Source organism: Pteropus alecto, unplaced genomic scaffold, assembly GCF_000325575.1.
Source record: "Pteropus alecto unplaced genomic scaffold, ASM32557v1 scaffold215, whole genome shotgun sequence".
Lineage (NCBI taxonomy): Eukaryota > Metazoa > Chordata > Mammalia > Chiroptera > Pteropodidae > Pteropus > Pteropus alecto.
The window spans coordinates 299,339-311,310 of NW_006436287.1; the positions used below are offsets into that span (position 1 = coordinate 299,339).

The following is an 11,972-nucleotide window of genomic DNA, read 5'->3' on the forward strand; positions in this document are numbered from 1 at the left end:
AAGAAAGAAAGAAAGAAAGAAAGAAAGAAAGAAAGAAAGAAAGAAAGAAAGAAAGAAAGAAAGAAAGAAAGAAAGAAAGAAAGAAAGAAAGAAAGAAAGACAAAAATTGTAGGGCTTTGTACATTGGTAAATAGTATGCAAATGTTATTGTTATTCACTTTGGGTGCCTAGAAGAATGCCCAACACTTCCTCAGGCAGACTCACTCACTGGCGGGGAGACCTGTGGAGCTCTGTTCTGAACAGTTGTGAAAGACTCAGAGAAAGAAGAGAAAAAGATCTCTGCCCAAGTCAGAGAGGGAATCCCAGGGTAGTGAAAAAAATAGGGGGGAAAACCCCAACCCATTCTGTGCACCCCAACACTCTATGGAACAACTTAACTTTTCTGTAGAATGTGGGAAATGAACTCCAACACAAGTGATTGTATCTAGTATCTGGAATCAATAGAAATTTAATATAATCCATAAACTGTGCAGTGAAATTACTGAGAAAAATCCACCTGAGCTGATGCTAAGCAGCCATCCACCTAAGGCAGACACAAGTTCAGTCTTGGTAAAACCACCAGTGGTCATTTTGATGAGGAGTCTGGAAATCAGTTCAGCCATAGGCTGTCCATAGGGTGGGGATTGGGATCTAACATACTAGAAATATAAACAAGTTGCATATTGAAATAAATTTTGGGCTGCCTCACCTGGAAGCATCCTCCCCATCTGATGGTCACACACAGGTGGGACCCCTGCCTTCTCATCTTTCAAGTCGAGGGATCACAGTCTAGGCATTGCCTCCTCTATCTTGGGGGGGAGGGGGGGAGGGCGAATCTGGCTTTTAGATTTGAAAATTATAAGATCATCTTTTTAATTTTTTAATTACAATTGATGTTCAATATTACATTAGTTTCAGATGTACGGCATAACGGTTACAGAAGCAGTTACTCTCTGAATCTTCTAAGGCAACATTAGAACTCATGGTCAAAAGGTACTTACCCATTTAGGGCAAACTGAACTGACCATAAAAGATCAGTGCCTGGGACAAGTGGGCCTTAGGAACCTGTAGCATGTCCCAGCATCTAGAGAGACAGGAAGGTCATCTAGAGAGACAGGAAGGTCTGAATAGGTCCATGGTATGAGAAGCCCCCAGAAGTTGAGGGACTGGAGAGTTCAGGTGAGAGTCACAGGTTCTTCTGCTCCATAAAACTCAAGTCAGCCACTGAGAAGCAATAGATGCCTCACTGCCCCACACCATAACAGCTGAAACTATTGCCATAGCCTGCTGCTGCACCTGAGGAGTAGTCCTGAGCCTCCTTCCAAATCTCTTTTCTGGTTCTGCAACACAGCAAGGAAAATGGACAACTGTGGGAATAGGAGAGGAGAAAGCCACAAGAGCAATTCTTATCCTCTCTGGTGCATACACCAACCTCTTCCTGCTGCCCACTCTCCAACATCATCATCATCATTACTACCATAACCACACACCCCACATCTTGAGTAACTCTTTTCGCACATTTTCTCATGCAGTCCTCATCATCTCCCATCCCTTACCATACACTCTCCCCTCCAGGCGCATCAGCTCTTCACTCTATCCAAACCTTCAATGTCCAGCTCATGTCCTACTTCTTCCATGAAGTCTCCCCTGACTTTTGAGAATAGAAGGTCTCTAATGACATGAAGCAGGGTTCTGTTTTTGACGTTGTCCTGTCAATATTTTCCATCAGGACTCAGGTAAACCCAAGTATGGCATGCTTATCTAAGTCGTCATCACACTATCAGATGACTGACTCAGGATTTCAAAAGTTTCACTTTATAAGCTGAGATGACAAACTAGAACCATCAAGATGAAATTTGCTAGGTATGTTGTGAAGGAAAGTGGGAGTCCACAGGAAAAAGCATTTTAATTGCAGTTGTATAAGTACAATCTTGAACCAGGAAACTCTTATCTTCCTACATTTTGTCCTAGTTAGATAATACGTAGACCATTAACCAGAAATCAGCCAGAGGTCAAAGAATAGTCTGATGAGGGACCCAGAAGCCATGTCCTTTAAAGACTGGTTTAAGACACCAGATATGTGTATTTTAGAAATCAATAAGGATGTGATATCTGTCTTTAGAGGGTACTTTCTGGAAGAAGAGCTAGACAGTCTGGACAGAAAGCAGAGTCAGGATCTCTGGGGATGAGTTACAGGGAGACATATTTTGACTCAGCATGAAGGATAAATTTCTAATGATTAAATCATCTTACATTAAAACACAATCTCTTGAAAGGAACAAGTTTCTCACCCTTGGTGATGTTTGTCCAATATTGATTGACCATCTATGAGGATGTAGTGACAAAAATCTTGCATTTGCTGAGGGCAAGGGAAGGCGAGTAAGGATGGATTGGTTTCTCTTCCACATTTCCTTCCGATGCCTATATGATTCTATATACTATATTCCTTCCTGATCAATGTCCTTAGAGTAGCAAAGTTGAATATATCAATGGATTGGAAGGGCAGGGATGTTGGAGGAGTGCTGAAAAAATAGGGCCTGCAGAGCAAGCTTGGAACACAGGAAACACTGGAGCCACTTCCTTCCAGAGGTTTCAGGACTGGAAGTGCAGGAGAGGAACTCCCACCCTTGTCCTGGGAGTCTTCCTCCTTGAATGCAGTTGCTGAAGGAAGTGAATAAAGAGAGGAAAGAAAAACCCCAACAGCACAAATAGAGTGAAGTGAAGGTTATAAACAAGGTATTCAGGAGAGAAAGGGGGAAGATGAATATGGAGGGAAAGGTGAGAGAGGGCACTAAAAAGAGTAGAATCCCAGTGAATGATAATTTGGCTGGGAGGGGAGAATGATCACAAGGTTTGAGATGGGGCAATGAACAGCAGGTCATGTGTGGGCACCTCTGTGTGTGCAGTCATTGTTTTTAAATCATTGTAGACCAAGAGAGAAAAGACACAAAGATGAGACTTGAGGGGAAACTGATCAATAACTACAAAGGGGCTTCTTAAAGGAAGGAGTCTTTGGACAGGGCAGAGTTGAGGGAAAGGAAAGAGGATACATAAGCCTGTAAGAGTGGCAGCCTGGTGTATAGAGAAAACACTACGGCGTTTGGAAACATGGCTTCAAGCCCCAACTCTGCCACTGAGTAGCTGTGGATCCTGGAAACCTAACTTTCTCTCTCTCTGGGCCTTAGTGTCCTCCTGTGTAAAAAATCTACTCTAGCTGGGTAGTCAGTCTATGATGTTAATAATTTATGTGCCAACCAAGTTAATTTGTAGCTAGAACATTATTATTTTTGAGTCAGAAAATGACTCTGCACTGTTTATGTTTTTGTGCTTGGTAATTTGGGTATTTCATTTTTGACTTCCAGTAATGTTTTAGTGTTCTTCCCTTTGAAAATTTCTAACGTACTTCTTCTGAGCTAAAAAGGGAGGGGATTTTGCCCTGGCCTGGGCAAAAAGATGGTAGCAATTGGGGTAGCCGAGTGTCCCAGTTTGCCTGGGACTGACGGGTTTCCCAGGAGAAGGGACCTTTGGTCCAGGGCAAAATGGATGATCGGTCACCCTAGTGGCAAGAAAGATGGAGATGGCTTGGAGGAGTGGTCCTGGAAAGGCTCTCTTGTTCCCTTTCTATGTGGAGTTTCCTTCATTGCCTCACTTGATTATTGTGGTTTTCACTACAAGGTACAACTCCCTTATTGGAAGGCTAATGGAGGTACAGGGAGAAGTGATGGGCAGCCTTTAAATCAGTCACAAGCCCCAAATGAGACAACTATTGCCAGGAAAGAAGCTGAAATGCTTGACTAGCACTGAAGCTATGGGGATTTTCCCTTTTTCTTCAAAAAAAAAAAAAAAAACAGAAAAGACCCAGAAAAACTTCAGTGTTTGATGCTACATTTAGAGGGTCATTCTACCGGTGGTCATGAATTGTAGCCAACCTATTACACTCCCCTGCTCACTTTCTCTCAGTGAGCTGCTTTTCTAGGATAGAAAATTTGGCTTCTTTCTTGTGTCTGAAAGTAAACTAACTTGACCCAGTGGAAAAAAAAAAGTGATGAGTTGCGAGGCAGGCAGTGGGTCCTACGCAGCCCCAGGAGACAGCACACAGCTCATTTGTTTAAATTTGCAGCTGACGGCTGCCACCTCTATAGGTACCAGGCGGAGAGTCTTTCAACATCAGACGGTGATTGACCAGTCTGGAGACGTACAGCTACAACTATGAACTACCCCTTAACCCTGGACATGGACCTCATGAATGACAGCCTGGAGGACCTGGTGAGTAGGAACAGATAGCTCATGGTTCCCCAGGCCCCACTTGGAATTTTAAATATGATGGGCCGAGGGCCCAAGGAAGAAGGGGTATCTGTGGCGTTTCCTGCCACTCCAGACCAGCAAAATGCAGACAGGCCCACTGGCACCTGCCTTTTAAGACTGTATTTTCCATTCCATGGAGGAAGCAGATAAACAGAGCGATTGCCTTAAACAGACACCTTTTAGAGGGAGTTGGAAGTACGGGTTCAGGTTCTGCATTCCCCCTGACTTGCTATGTGACTTGAAACAAGTCACTTTGCCTCTCCATTCTCTCCTTATCTCTTAGGGCTGGAATAAGGGGCTAGATGGGAAAGTACTTTGGAAGTTTTCTTAATGTCAGGAGTTGATTTTGCTAGCTGACCAATCAATGTATATTTATTCATCTCTTGCTATATGATTATATCATATTATATCATCAGAGCACTACATTCTGTGTTAGATGGAGAAGTTGAGGACCTGGTCCTGGCCCTCAAATTTGGCTTATGGTCTAACCAAGAAGGAAAAAAAATCACTCACCAGAAGCTCGTAGACAATGATTACATGCTAAACTGAAGAAGTGTGAGACCAGGTGGTCGGCAAGGGACCCCAGTGGATTGGAGTTAGGGAGCAGGGTGTGCCAAGTTGGATAGAGGACTTTGTGTTAGTCCTAGAAATGTTTTAGAACATGTTGTGGCCTCCCTCAAAGGACTAGAATCTCTAAGGAAAAGGAACTCTTGGGTGGCTAAGAAAATGGTCCTAGCATCACTCTGCCCCCCACCTAAGTCTCTCCCATGAAGCAGTTGGCTTGGCTGTCACAGGGCTCCCAAAGGACGTGTGTGAGGAGCAGTTCAACCAAAGATACCAGGGGTCCTGTTTACAGGCAGCAGAGGACTGTTTTAAGGATATTCTGGGAACTTCTTTGTGGTCTTTTCTTCTTTCTCCTGTGGTCAATAGCCCTTCTAGGGAAAAGACCACTCTCTGAGCTGCACTCCGAGCTGGATCATGAAAGATCCAAATCTTTCCTCCTGTAGCCACCAGCTCTCCTGACCTTAAACTCACCCTGAGATGTTCTCCAACTCCCTCCATCTCCCCCAGCTGGAGTCTATATTGTAATTCCATCAACTGTATTCCCAGACTTGCCTGGAAAAGTCTGCCTCTCACTTGCCCAGATCCTAAGGCTTGGAAATGTAAGTAGAACATGGGGCGGAAAAGGCGAGGGAAAGGGCTAATTATCCAATGTCTGATCTCTCAATATAAAAGCAGAAACAGAACCATCAGCCTAATCAGACCTGCTGCATAATTTGTGAGACCCAATGCAAAATGAAAATCCAGGACCCCTTGTTCAAAAATTAATAATTTCATGAGAGCAACAGCTAAGCACTAAATTAAGTGTGGGGCTCTTCTAAGTGCAGCACGCTGCGTGACTGCCTGGGTCACATGCCCATAAAGCAGGCTGTGAGTCTAATTGCAGAGTCTGGGCAATACCCCAAATCAGACTAAAACGCCATTACTCTGACAAGGCAATGTGCTCCCACTTTGGTCCCTGTCCTGGCCCCTGGCCTCACCCGATTAAGTTACTGGGTGTCTCCTTCTGCCCACAGCTTCAAGCTGACCACGAGCCCTGACCCAGTTGGATATCATAGTAACCTACCTCAGACCTGGCTGGTCCTAGCTTCCGAGAAACCTCAAGAGTTTCCCCTAACTGCATGTCTCACTCCACTGCATGACCTACTAGAGACAGGTGATGGCTGGGGGCAGGGAGACAGCATGGCATGTTCCATATATCAAAGAAAATATACTTTTGCTTCATGTCACACCCCAAATGAGTGGTCTTGAACCAAGCATCCCACTGTGCCCTCAATCAGGGTTTAGCCTGAAGCCCAAAAGTCCTGGGACCATCTGGATTCTGAAGCTCTTTTTCTACCAGCTCCCACTGCCTTGTCCTGCCTTCACCTACCTTCTGTATACTCTCTCTCTAGGGCTATTGCCCCCTCAGAAGCACAGACCCTCTCTCTCTACCTCTACCCACTCACAGCAGGGCCTTGAGCAGTGCTGATGGTCTTCCTGACAGTGTCTCACAGCACACAGGCTCTGGGGTGGCAGAGTAGCAGAGGAGTCTTGCATGTATTATCTTCTCAATAAGTATTTATTGATTTGTGATGCGTTAAAGGTCTTAGCTCACCATTTCTCTCTGGAATTAATCTAGCTTCTATTCCTTTTGCTTCCTATTCCCTTCTCTGTCCTTGTTTAAACCCACATATTGGTTCATTCCTAGAACACTGGGTTCTACACTCCATTGTTGCATTAAGAACTGGGGGCCAAGTGTTGGTCATCCTGTCTTTCCTTTCTCCTCTTGAATTCTCAGATCAACTCTAGCCACTTAAAATGTCCATTTTCTTAAGATGGGCTACCAATTCCCATGAATGGAGGACCCAAACAGAAAAAAACTAGATGGCTAAATATAAGGAACAAGGAGCCAGGTCCTTGGGGTGAGCATGCTAGGGACCCATCCTGCTGGGAAGGCAGATCTAGGCAAAACTAGAAAAGCTTTTGTCCATAGGAATTTTGATCTGAGAGCTTGGAGCCTCCTCTTGACAGAACCAGGGACCAGGGCACCCACAGGGGCCAGTCATAAACTGCACCTCCAGCCCCACCTTGCATATCAGCCGGGAGGGGACGCTACTATAGAACAGGGAGAAGCTGGTCCATCTCCAGAACCTGGCTTCCCCTGATCCCTCCCCAGTGATGGCCCCCATAAACTATGACTTCAGTGTAACTAAAGCATCACAAGCTACAAAGTCCATCCACATGTACCATCTCATTTCATCAAAGAGGTATGAAGAAGAGGAACCAAAACTAGCTTAGGCTCTTCTGGGCTTTATCTTAGGGCAGGGTAGGATGCCCCCCCTCCACCAGGTTAAAAGTCCCAGAAGAACCCCAGTGGAGGAGGCCCCAACTGGGTGTGATTGGGGGCGGTTAGAGTTGAGGGAGAGACCCAGGGCCAGCCTGGGGAGGGGTTGGTGAATCTGGGCTCAGGCACACAGACCATAGGAACTCTTGCCTTCCTTGAAGCCACAGACTGGCTGGTCCACTCTGGCACAATGGCATAAAAAGTGGCCATGGATCTGACACTGAGAATCAGGACACAGGAATGAGTTTTCTTTCAGGAATAATGGGACAAAATATTTCAGATCAGTAGTTACCAGGAGATGGTTTCAAGAGATTGCTGTACATGCCTAGGAGACATCTTACTTGTCCTTCAGACTGTGTGACTCTATCTCCAAAGCAAATTGATTTGGTGTGCCAAGGAGGACCCCCTTAAACCTCAGTGTAGAGGTAGGGGTAGTTTAAAGCCTCCCCGCAGAACCACATCCAGAGTACTCTCATGTTCCTAATAGCCGAAACCCTTGGGTAGAGATGAAAGAGGGGCTTGGCACACTCACTCCTGAAGGGTAGGGGTGAGGAAAGGAAAAGATGTGATAAATGGCAAGCCAGAGTCTCAGATGGTCTTTTGGGAGTGTGGCCCTCCGAAGGAAGAGTGGGGTAAGAAATACAGACCTCCACCCTCATTCCTCCAGAATTCTGTACCCCTCAAGCCACTGAAGGGTAGGATGAGAGAGATGCCTTGGCTGGCCCCATTCACAGCTCCCGACTCTTGGCTGGGAATATCTAGTCAGGGACATAAAAGGAAATGGAGCCGTGTGTGCTCCCTATGGCCAGAGCAATGATCTGCATCTGTGTGCAGACACCTCCTGCAGCCAGTATGACTCAGGCCTCTGGAGTCCTGGGGTTCCGCAGGGCTTACTATGCACTCAGCATCCATGCCTCCTTCCTTGGGGCTAAGTAGCAAAGTCAGGCTAGGGCATTCACTGGCTGCAGGACAGACAGATGAGAGAAGTAAATGGCTCCCCTCTCCCCCAGGTGTTGAGCTACATGAAGATCATGCTGTGAACCAGCTCAGACCTGGCCAGGGCATGACAGTCAGAAAACCTGAGCATCTGGGAGCTGGGAGGGAGGAGTATTTGAGGGCAGGGCTCAGCCTCCTTTCCCTTCCCACACACCGAGGCTCGAACATCCTTCTTCCTCCCAAGGTCCCCAACTCATTGTTCTTTCTCCTCTAACTGAAACACCCCTAGCCCCAACCTCTCCCATTCCCCCTGGTCTGCCCTCTAGAACCTCACACAATAAGCCCAGACTGCTCTCTTACCCAATGGGGCTTTTGTCAATCCTTGAAGAACACAGTTCTCCAGGGCTCAAGTCTTCCCTTCCCTAGACTCTATACCCCAGTAGCTGAAAACATCCTCCCAAGGTGAGGATTTCCAGACCCCTCAGAAAACTGGTCGTCCTTATCCAGAAGAAACAAACTGGGTTTGTGCCAGATGCCCACCTGCAGGCTTCTGTTCACCTAGAGTAAGGTAATAGTAGCCCTTTTGGTAGCCACGTCACCCAGTTGACTCATCTTAAGCTTACACTCAACAAACTGTCAGGTCCTTCTCGTAAACTGTCATTAAGGCAAATCTTCCCTAATTTGTCACCAGACAGTTGAAGCTTCAAATCTGAGCTAGCTCTCTATATTTTTCCCTATCAATTGCAACTGGTCAGTTTGAGCTCGTAATTCCAGATTGTGGAGAACTCTGCATTGTCCAAAAATATTCTCTAGCTATGTCATCCAAGATGAGGATCCAGGGCAGACACCCCCTGCACCACCTGCTGACAAAGAATCCCAGTCAGCAAATGTTTGCTGAGCTTCACACTGGCCAGTGCAGGGCGGTGAGGCAGCCTCATTATTTGGAGTCAGATGGGGCATGGAGAATTTAATTATACAGGGAGGGGCCTGGGTCCTACAGTGACTCCAGAGGATAGAAAGAAGAGAGGGGCACAAGGAAGAAGAGAAAGAAGGGGAAGAGTAACATTTGTAATCTCACCATGCCCAAGCATTTCAGTCTCTTCTCCCCACCCTCCCTTTTCCTGGCACCTCAAAACCAGCACATAGAATGTTCTAGCCCCTTTCCTGCCCCATCCCCAGTGCTCACAGCAATTTTCCATCTGTATTGCTGGCTCAGTACTCAGCTTCATCCAGGTCATCATGTTTTTTTATCTCCTTTGCGCACAGGTCCCTGGCCTCTGTGTAAGCTGTAATCCACTGGCTCCTTGCTTGTACCACACGCTGTCATGGCCTCGCCTGGCACGTCTGTGTCTATGTGGAGTACACACTGCTGTCAGAGCGTGTGTGTGTGCACATGAAGGCCTTTAGTTACCACTCAGCAAGAGTGCTCCCTTTGGACAAGAGTCTTGGAGAGCACCCTTCTGCACCCCACTCCTCATGGTGTCCAGGATTCCTGATTCCTCAACTCCCACCAGGCCAGAACCAACCTTCCTTGGTTTGGGGAAGGGTGGGGGTGCCTGTTCCCCTAGGTATGGGAAGTGGCTTTAACATGTGCCACTCCCAAGCCTCCAAAAACATCTGTTTGACACCTCCTGCTGAGATGTACTGCCAACTCTCAGCACCCCTCAAAACAGCTTCCTCTCATCTTCCCCGTTCTGCCCGAGTACTTTGCCAAATAAATACTTCTTGGCAGGGAGGATGAGACAGTCCCACACCCCAACTCCTCCTCTAAACTTCAATTCTCAGGAGATGTGGTCTCTAGGGTCCTGGGGACACATCTCACTGCACTGACTTTAAATGAGAAATAAACCAATCAATTTGGATGCTTTAGAGAGTAAGGACTTGAGTGGTTCTCATTAAGGGCCTTCTAGCTAGACAGACTAGTTGCACCTAAGCCCTCCAGTAGATAGTGGCACAGCCAAGCCCCCACCACTGCCAAGGTAGGCAGAGTCCAGCCCCACTGACTATCCCAAGACTTGCATCTCTCCATCCTCTGAATTGTTTTGCTCTACATGAAGACTGCCCATCTCACTGTTTTCCCCCTTTAACGCCTGCTGAATTCAGTATGAGTCAAATGGTTATTATAGTCAATGGCGATATTGGAAATACAGAGAGAAATACGGAGAGAAAACCCAAGATAGGCTCTAGGCTGTCAAGGGCATTGGGAGGAGGCAGGAACTAAAGAAGGGTGAAAGGGAGTATCTGAGTATTCACTGAGGCGCAAAGAGAGACTTGCCTAAACTCCCAGAATACAGGGGCCTCTTGGGAAACTGCTCTTGGAGCAGACAAGAACATATTTGATGCATGTACCTCATGTGTAAAACATGTGGCATTGTAAGGGGGGCGTAGAAGGCCTGCTTCCAAGAGCTTACCAGCTAGTGAAGAAATGGACACCCCAAACCTGACTTCTGTAATAAAGGCACACGTAATGCAAGAAGGGAGAACGTGATTCCAAATGGAAGAGCTAGGAATGACGTAGGAGGATGGGGCTGAGTGGGGCCTTGAAGGAAGCATAGGAATTAAATAGGCAAACTTAGGGGACTGCTCTGCAAAAGGAAGAGTATGAGCAAAGTTTTGGAGACCGGGATGTCAGAATGTGCTGGGGTGTTGGGGACAGGCAGCCAGTAGAATGATAAACCTGGAGGATAGGGTGCCTAAAGCCATAAAGTAGAAGATGAGGTTTGAAAGGTCAGAGACATAGAGATTTATTTAGACTTCTCTCTACAAGTCCAGGGTTTTCAAATGAAAGTAGAACCATTTCCTTAAGCAGAAGCTTTTGTGTGAAACACCTCGTGAGACAAGAGTGGAGGACTCTAGTTTAAAGGCAAGAAGGGGAGACTAGAGCCTGACTCCCCCTCCTCTGCCCCAGCCCCAGCCCTAGTGAAGGAAGTCCATGAAATCGTGCTGCAGGGATGCCCTGCAACTGGTTTTGAAATTTAGCAATATGGGTTAAGCATCTTTTTCTAAGAGAACATACAGATGAACCTCATTTCTTTTTGAGCACTGCATTGTATTTTGTGAATGCACTGAAGCTGGCTTACTTCAATCTTTTGTTGATAAACTTTCTCACAAACATGACTTTTTCTTATAATTGGCCTTGCTATTCAGTGTGAAATTGGGGGTGGGGGAAGGCAAAAGAAAAGAAAAGCACTGCTTATAGGTAAACCTGGAACCAGACAAGGACACTGATGTGATGGGGAATTGTGGTTTGGAGAACTCCTCCGCCCTCTGCGTAGGAGAGGGACAAGAGTGGAGACCGGAGGAGAGACAGCAGTCCTGAGCATTAGGGAAGAAGGGCTAGACTGAGGCGATAACAGAGGGATGCCGAGGTGAGGGGTGGGTAGATGGCTCTGCCATGGTACTAATGTATCCCTTCATCCCTTTCTCCCAGAACAACCTGCACCAGGGACCAGAAGGAAAGACCCAGGTTAGGGAATAGGTCTGCCCGCCACTAACCAGGGCCCCTGTGTGCCAGTGCAACCACTCTTCCTTGTGCAGGACCCTCACTCTCCTGAAAGGAAGTCATCATGAGACCATCCAGAGCTAGGGTGCAGAATACCCTCTCCCATCCTCTCCCTCCCTGGGCTCATAGGTTATAGAAGTGTCTTTTTGAACCCATATTACTTGGTTGTAATTGGTTTTGAAATGCCGTGGGGAGGGATTAATTAGGGGAGGGGTGGGAAGAACAGAGCTGGGAAGTGAGGAGGAGCAGGTGCAGGGGGACAGCTGTGAGTGAAAGATATGAAAACAGGCACCACTGTCTTCCTTTGCGGTTAGCTGGGTAAACAACCTAAGTGCTGGGGGGCGGGGATAAGGGGGGGCGCGC

At 46.8% G+C, this 11,972-nt stretch overlaps 1 protein-coding gene across 1 annotated transcript in view; it reads left to right on the top strand.

Moving 5' to 3' along the window:
* The first annotated feature begins 4,118 nt into the window (after positions 1 to 4,118).
* CXCR5 (C-X-C motif chemokine receptor 5) overlaps positions 4,119 to 11,972 on the top strand; it is a 12,033-nt gene continuing 4,179 nt past the window's right edge. The window contains exon 1 of the mRNA XM_006912580.2: positions 4,119 to 4,245. Coding sequence (XP_006912642.1) covers positions 4,189 to 4,245 — 57 coding nt within the window. The 5' untranslated portion in view covers positions 4,119 to 4,188. The remainder of the gene's footprint in view (positions 4,246 to 11,972) is intronic.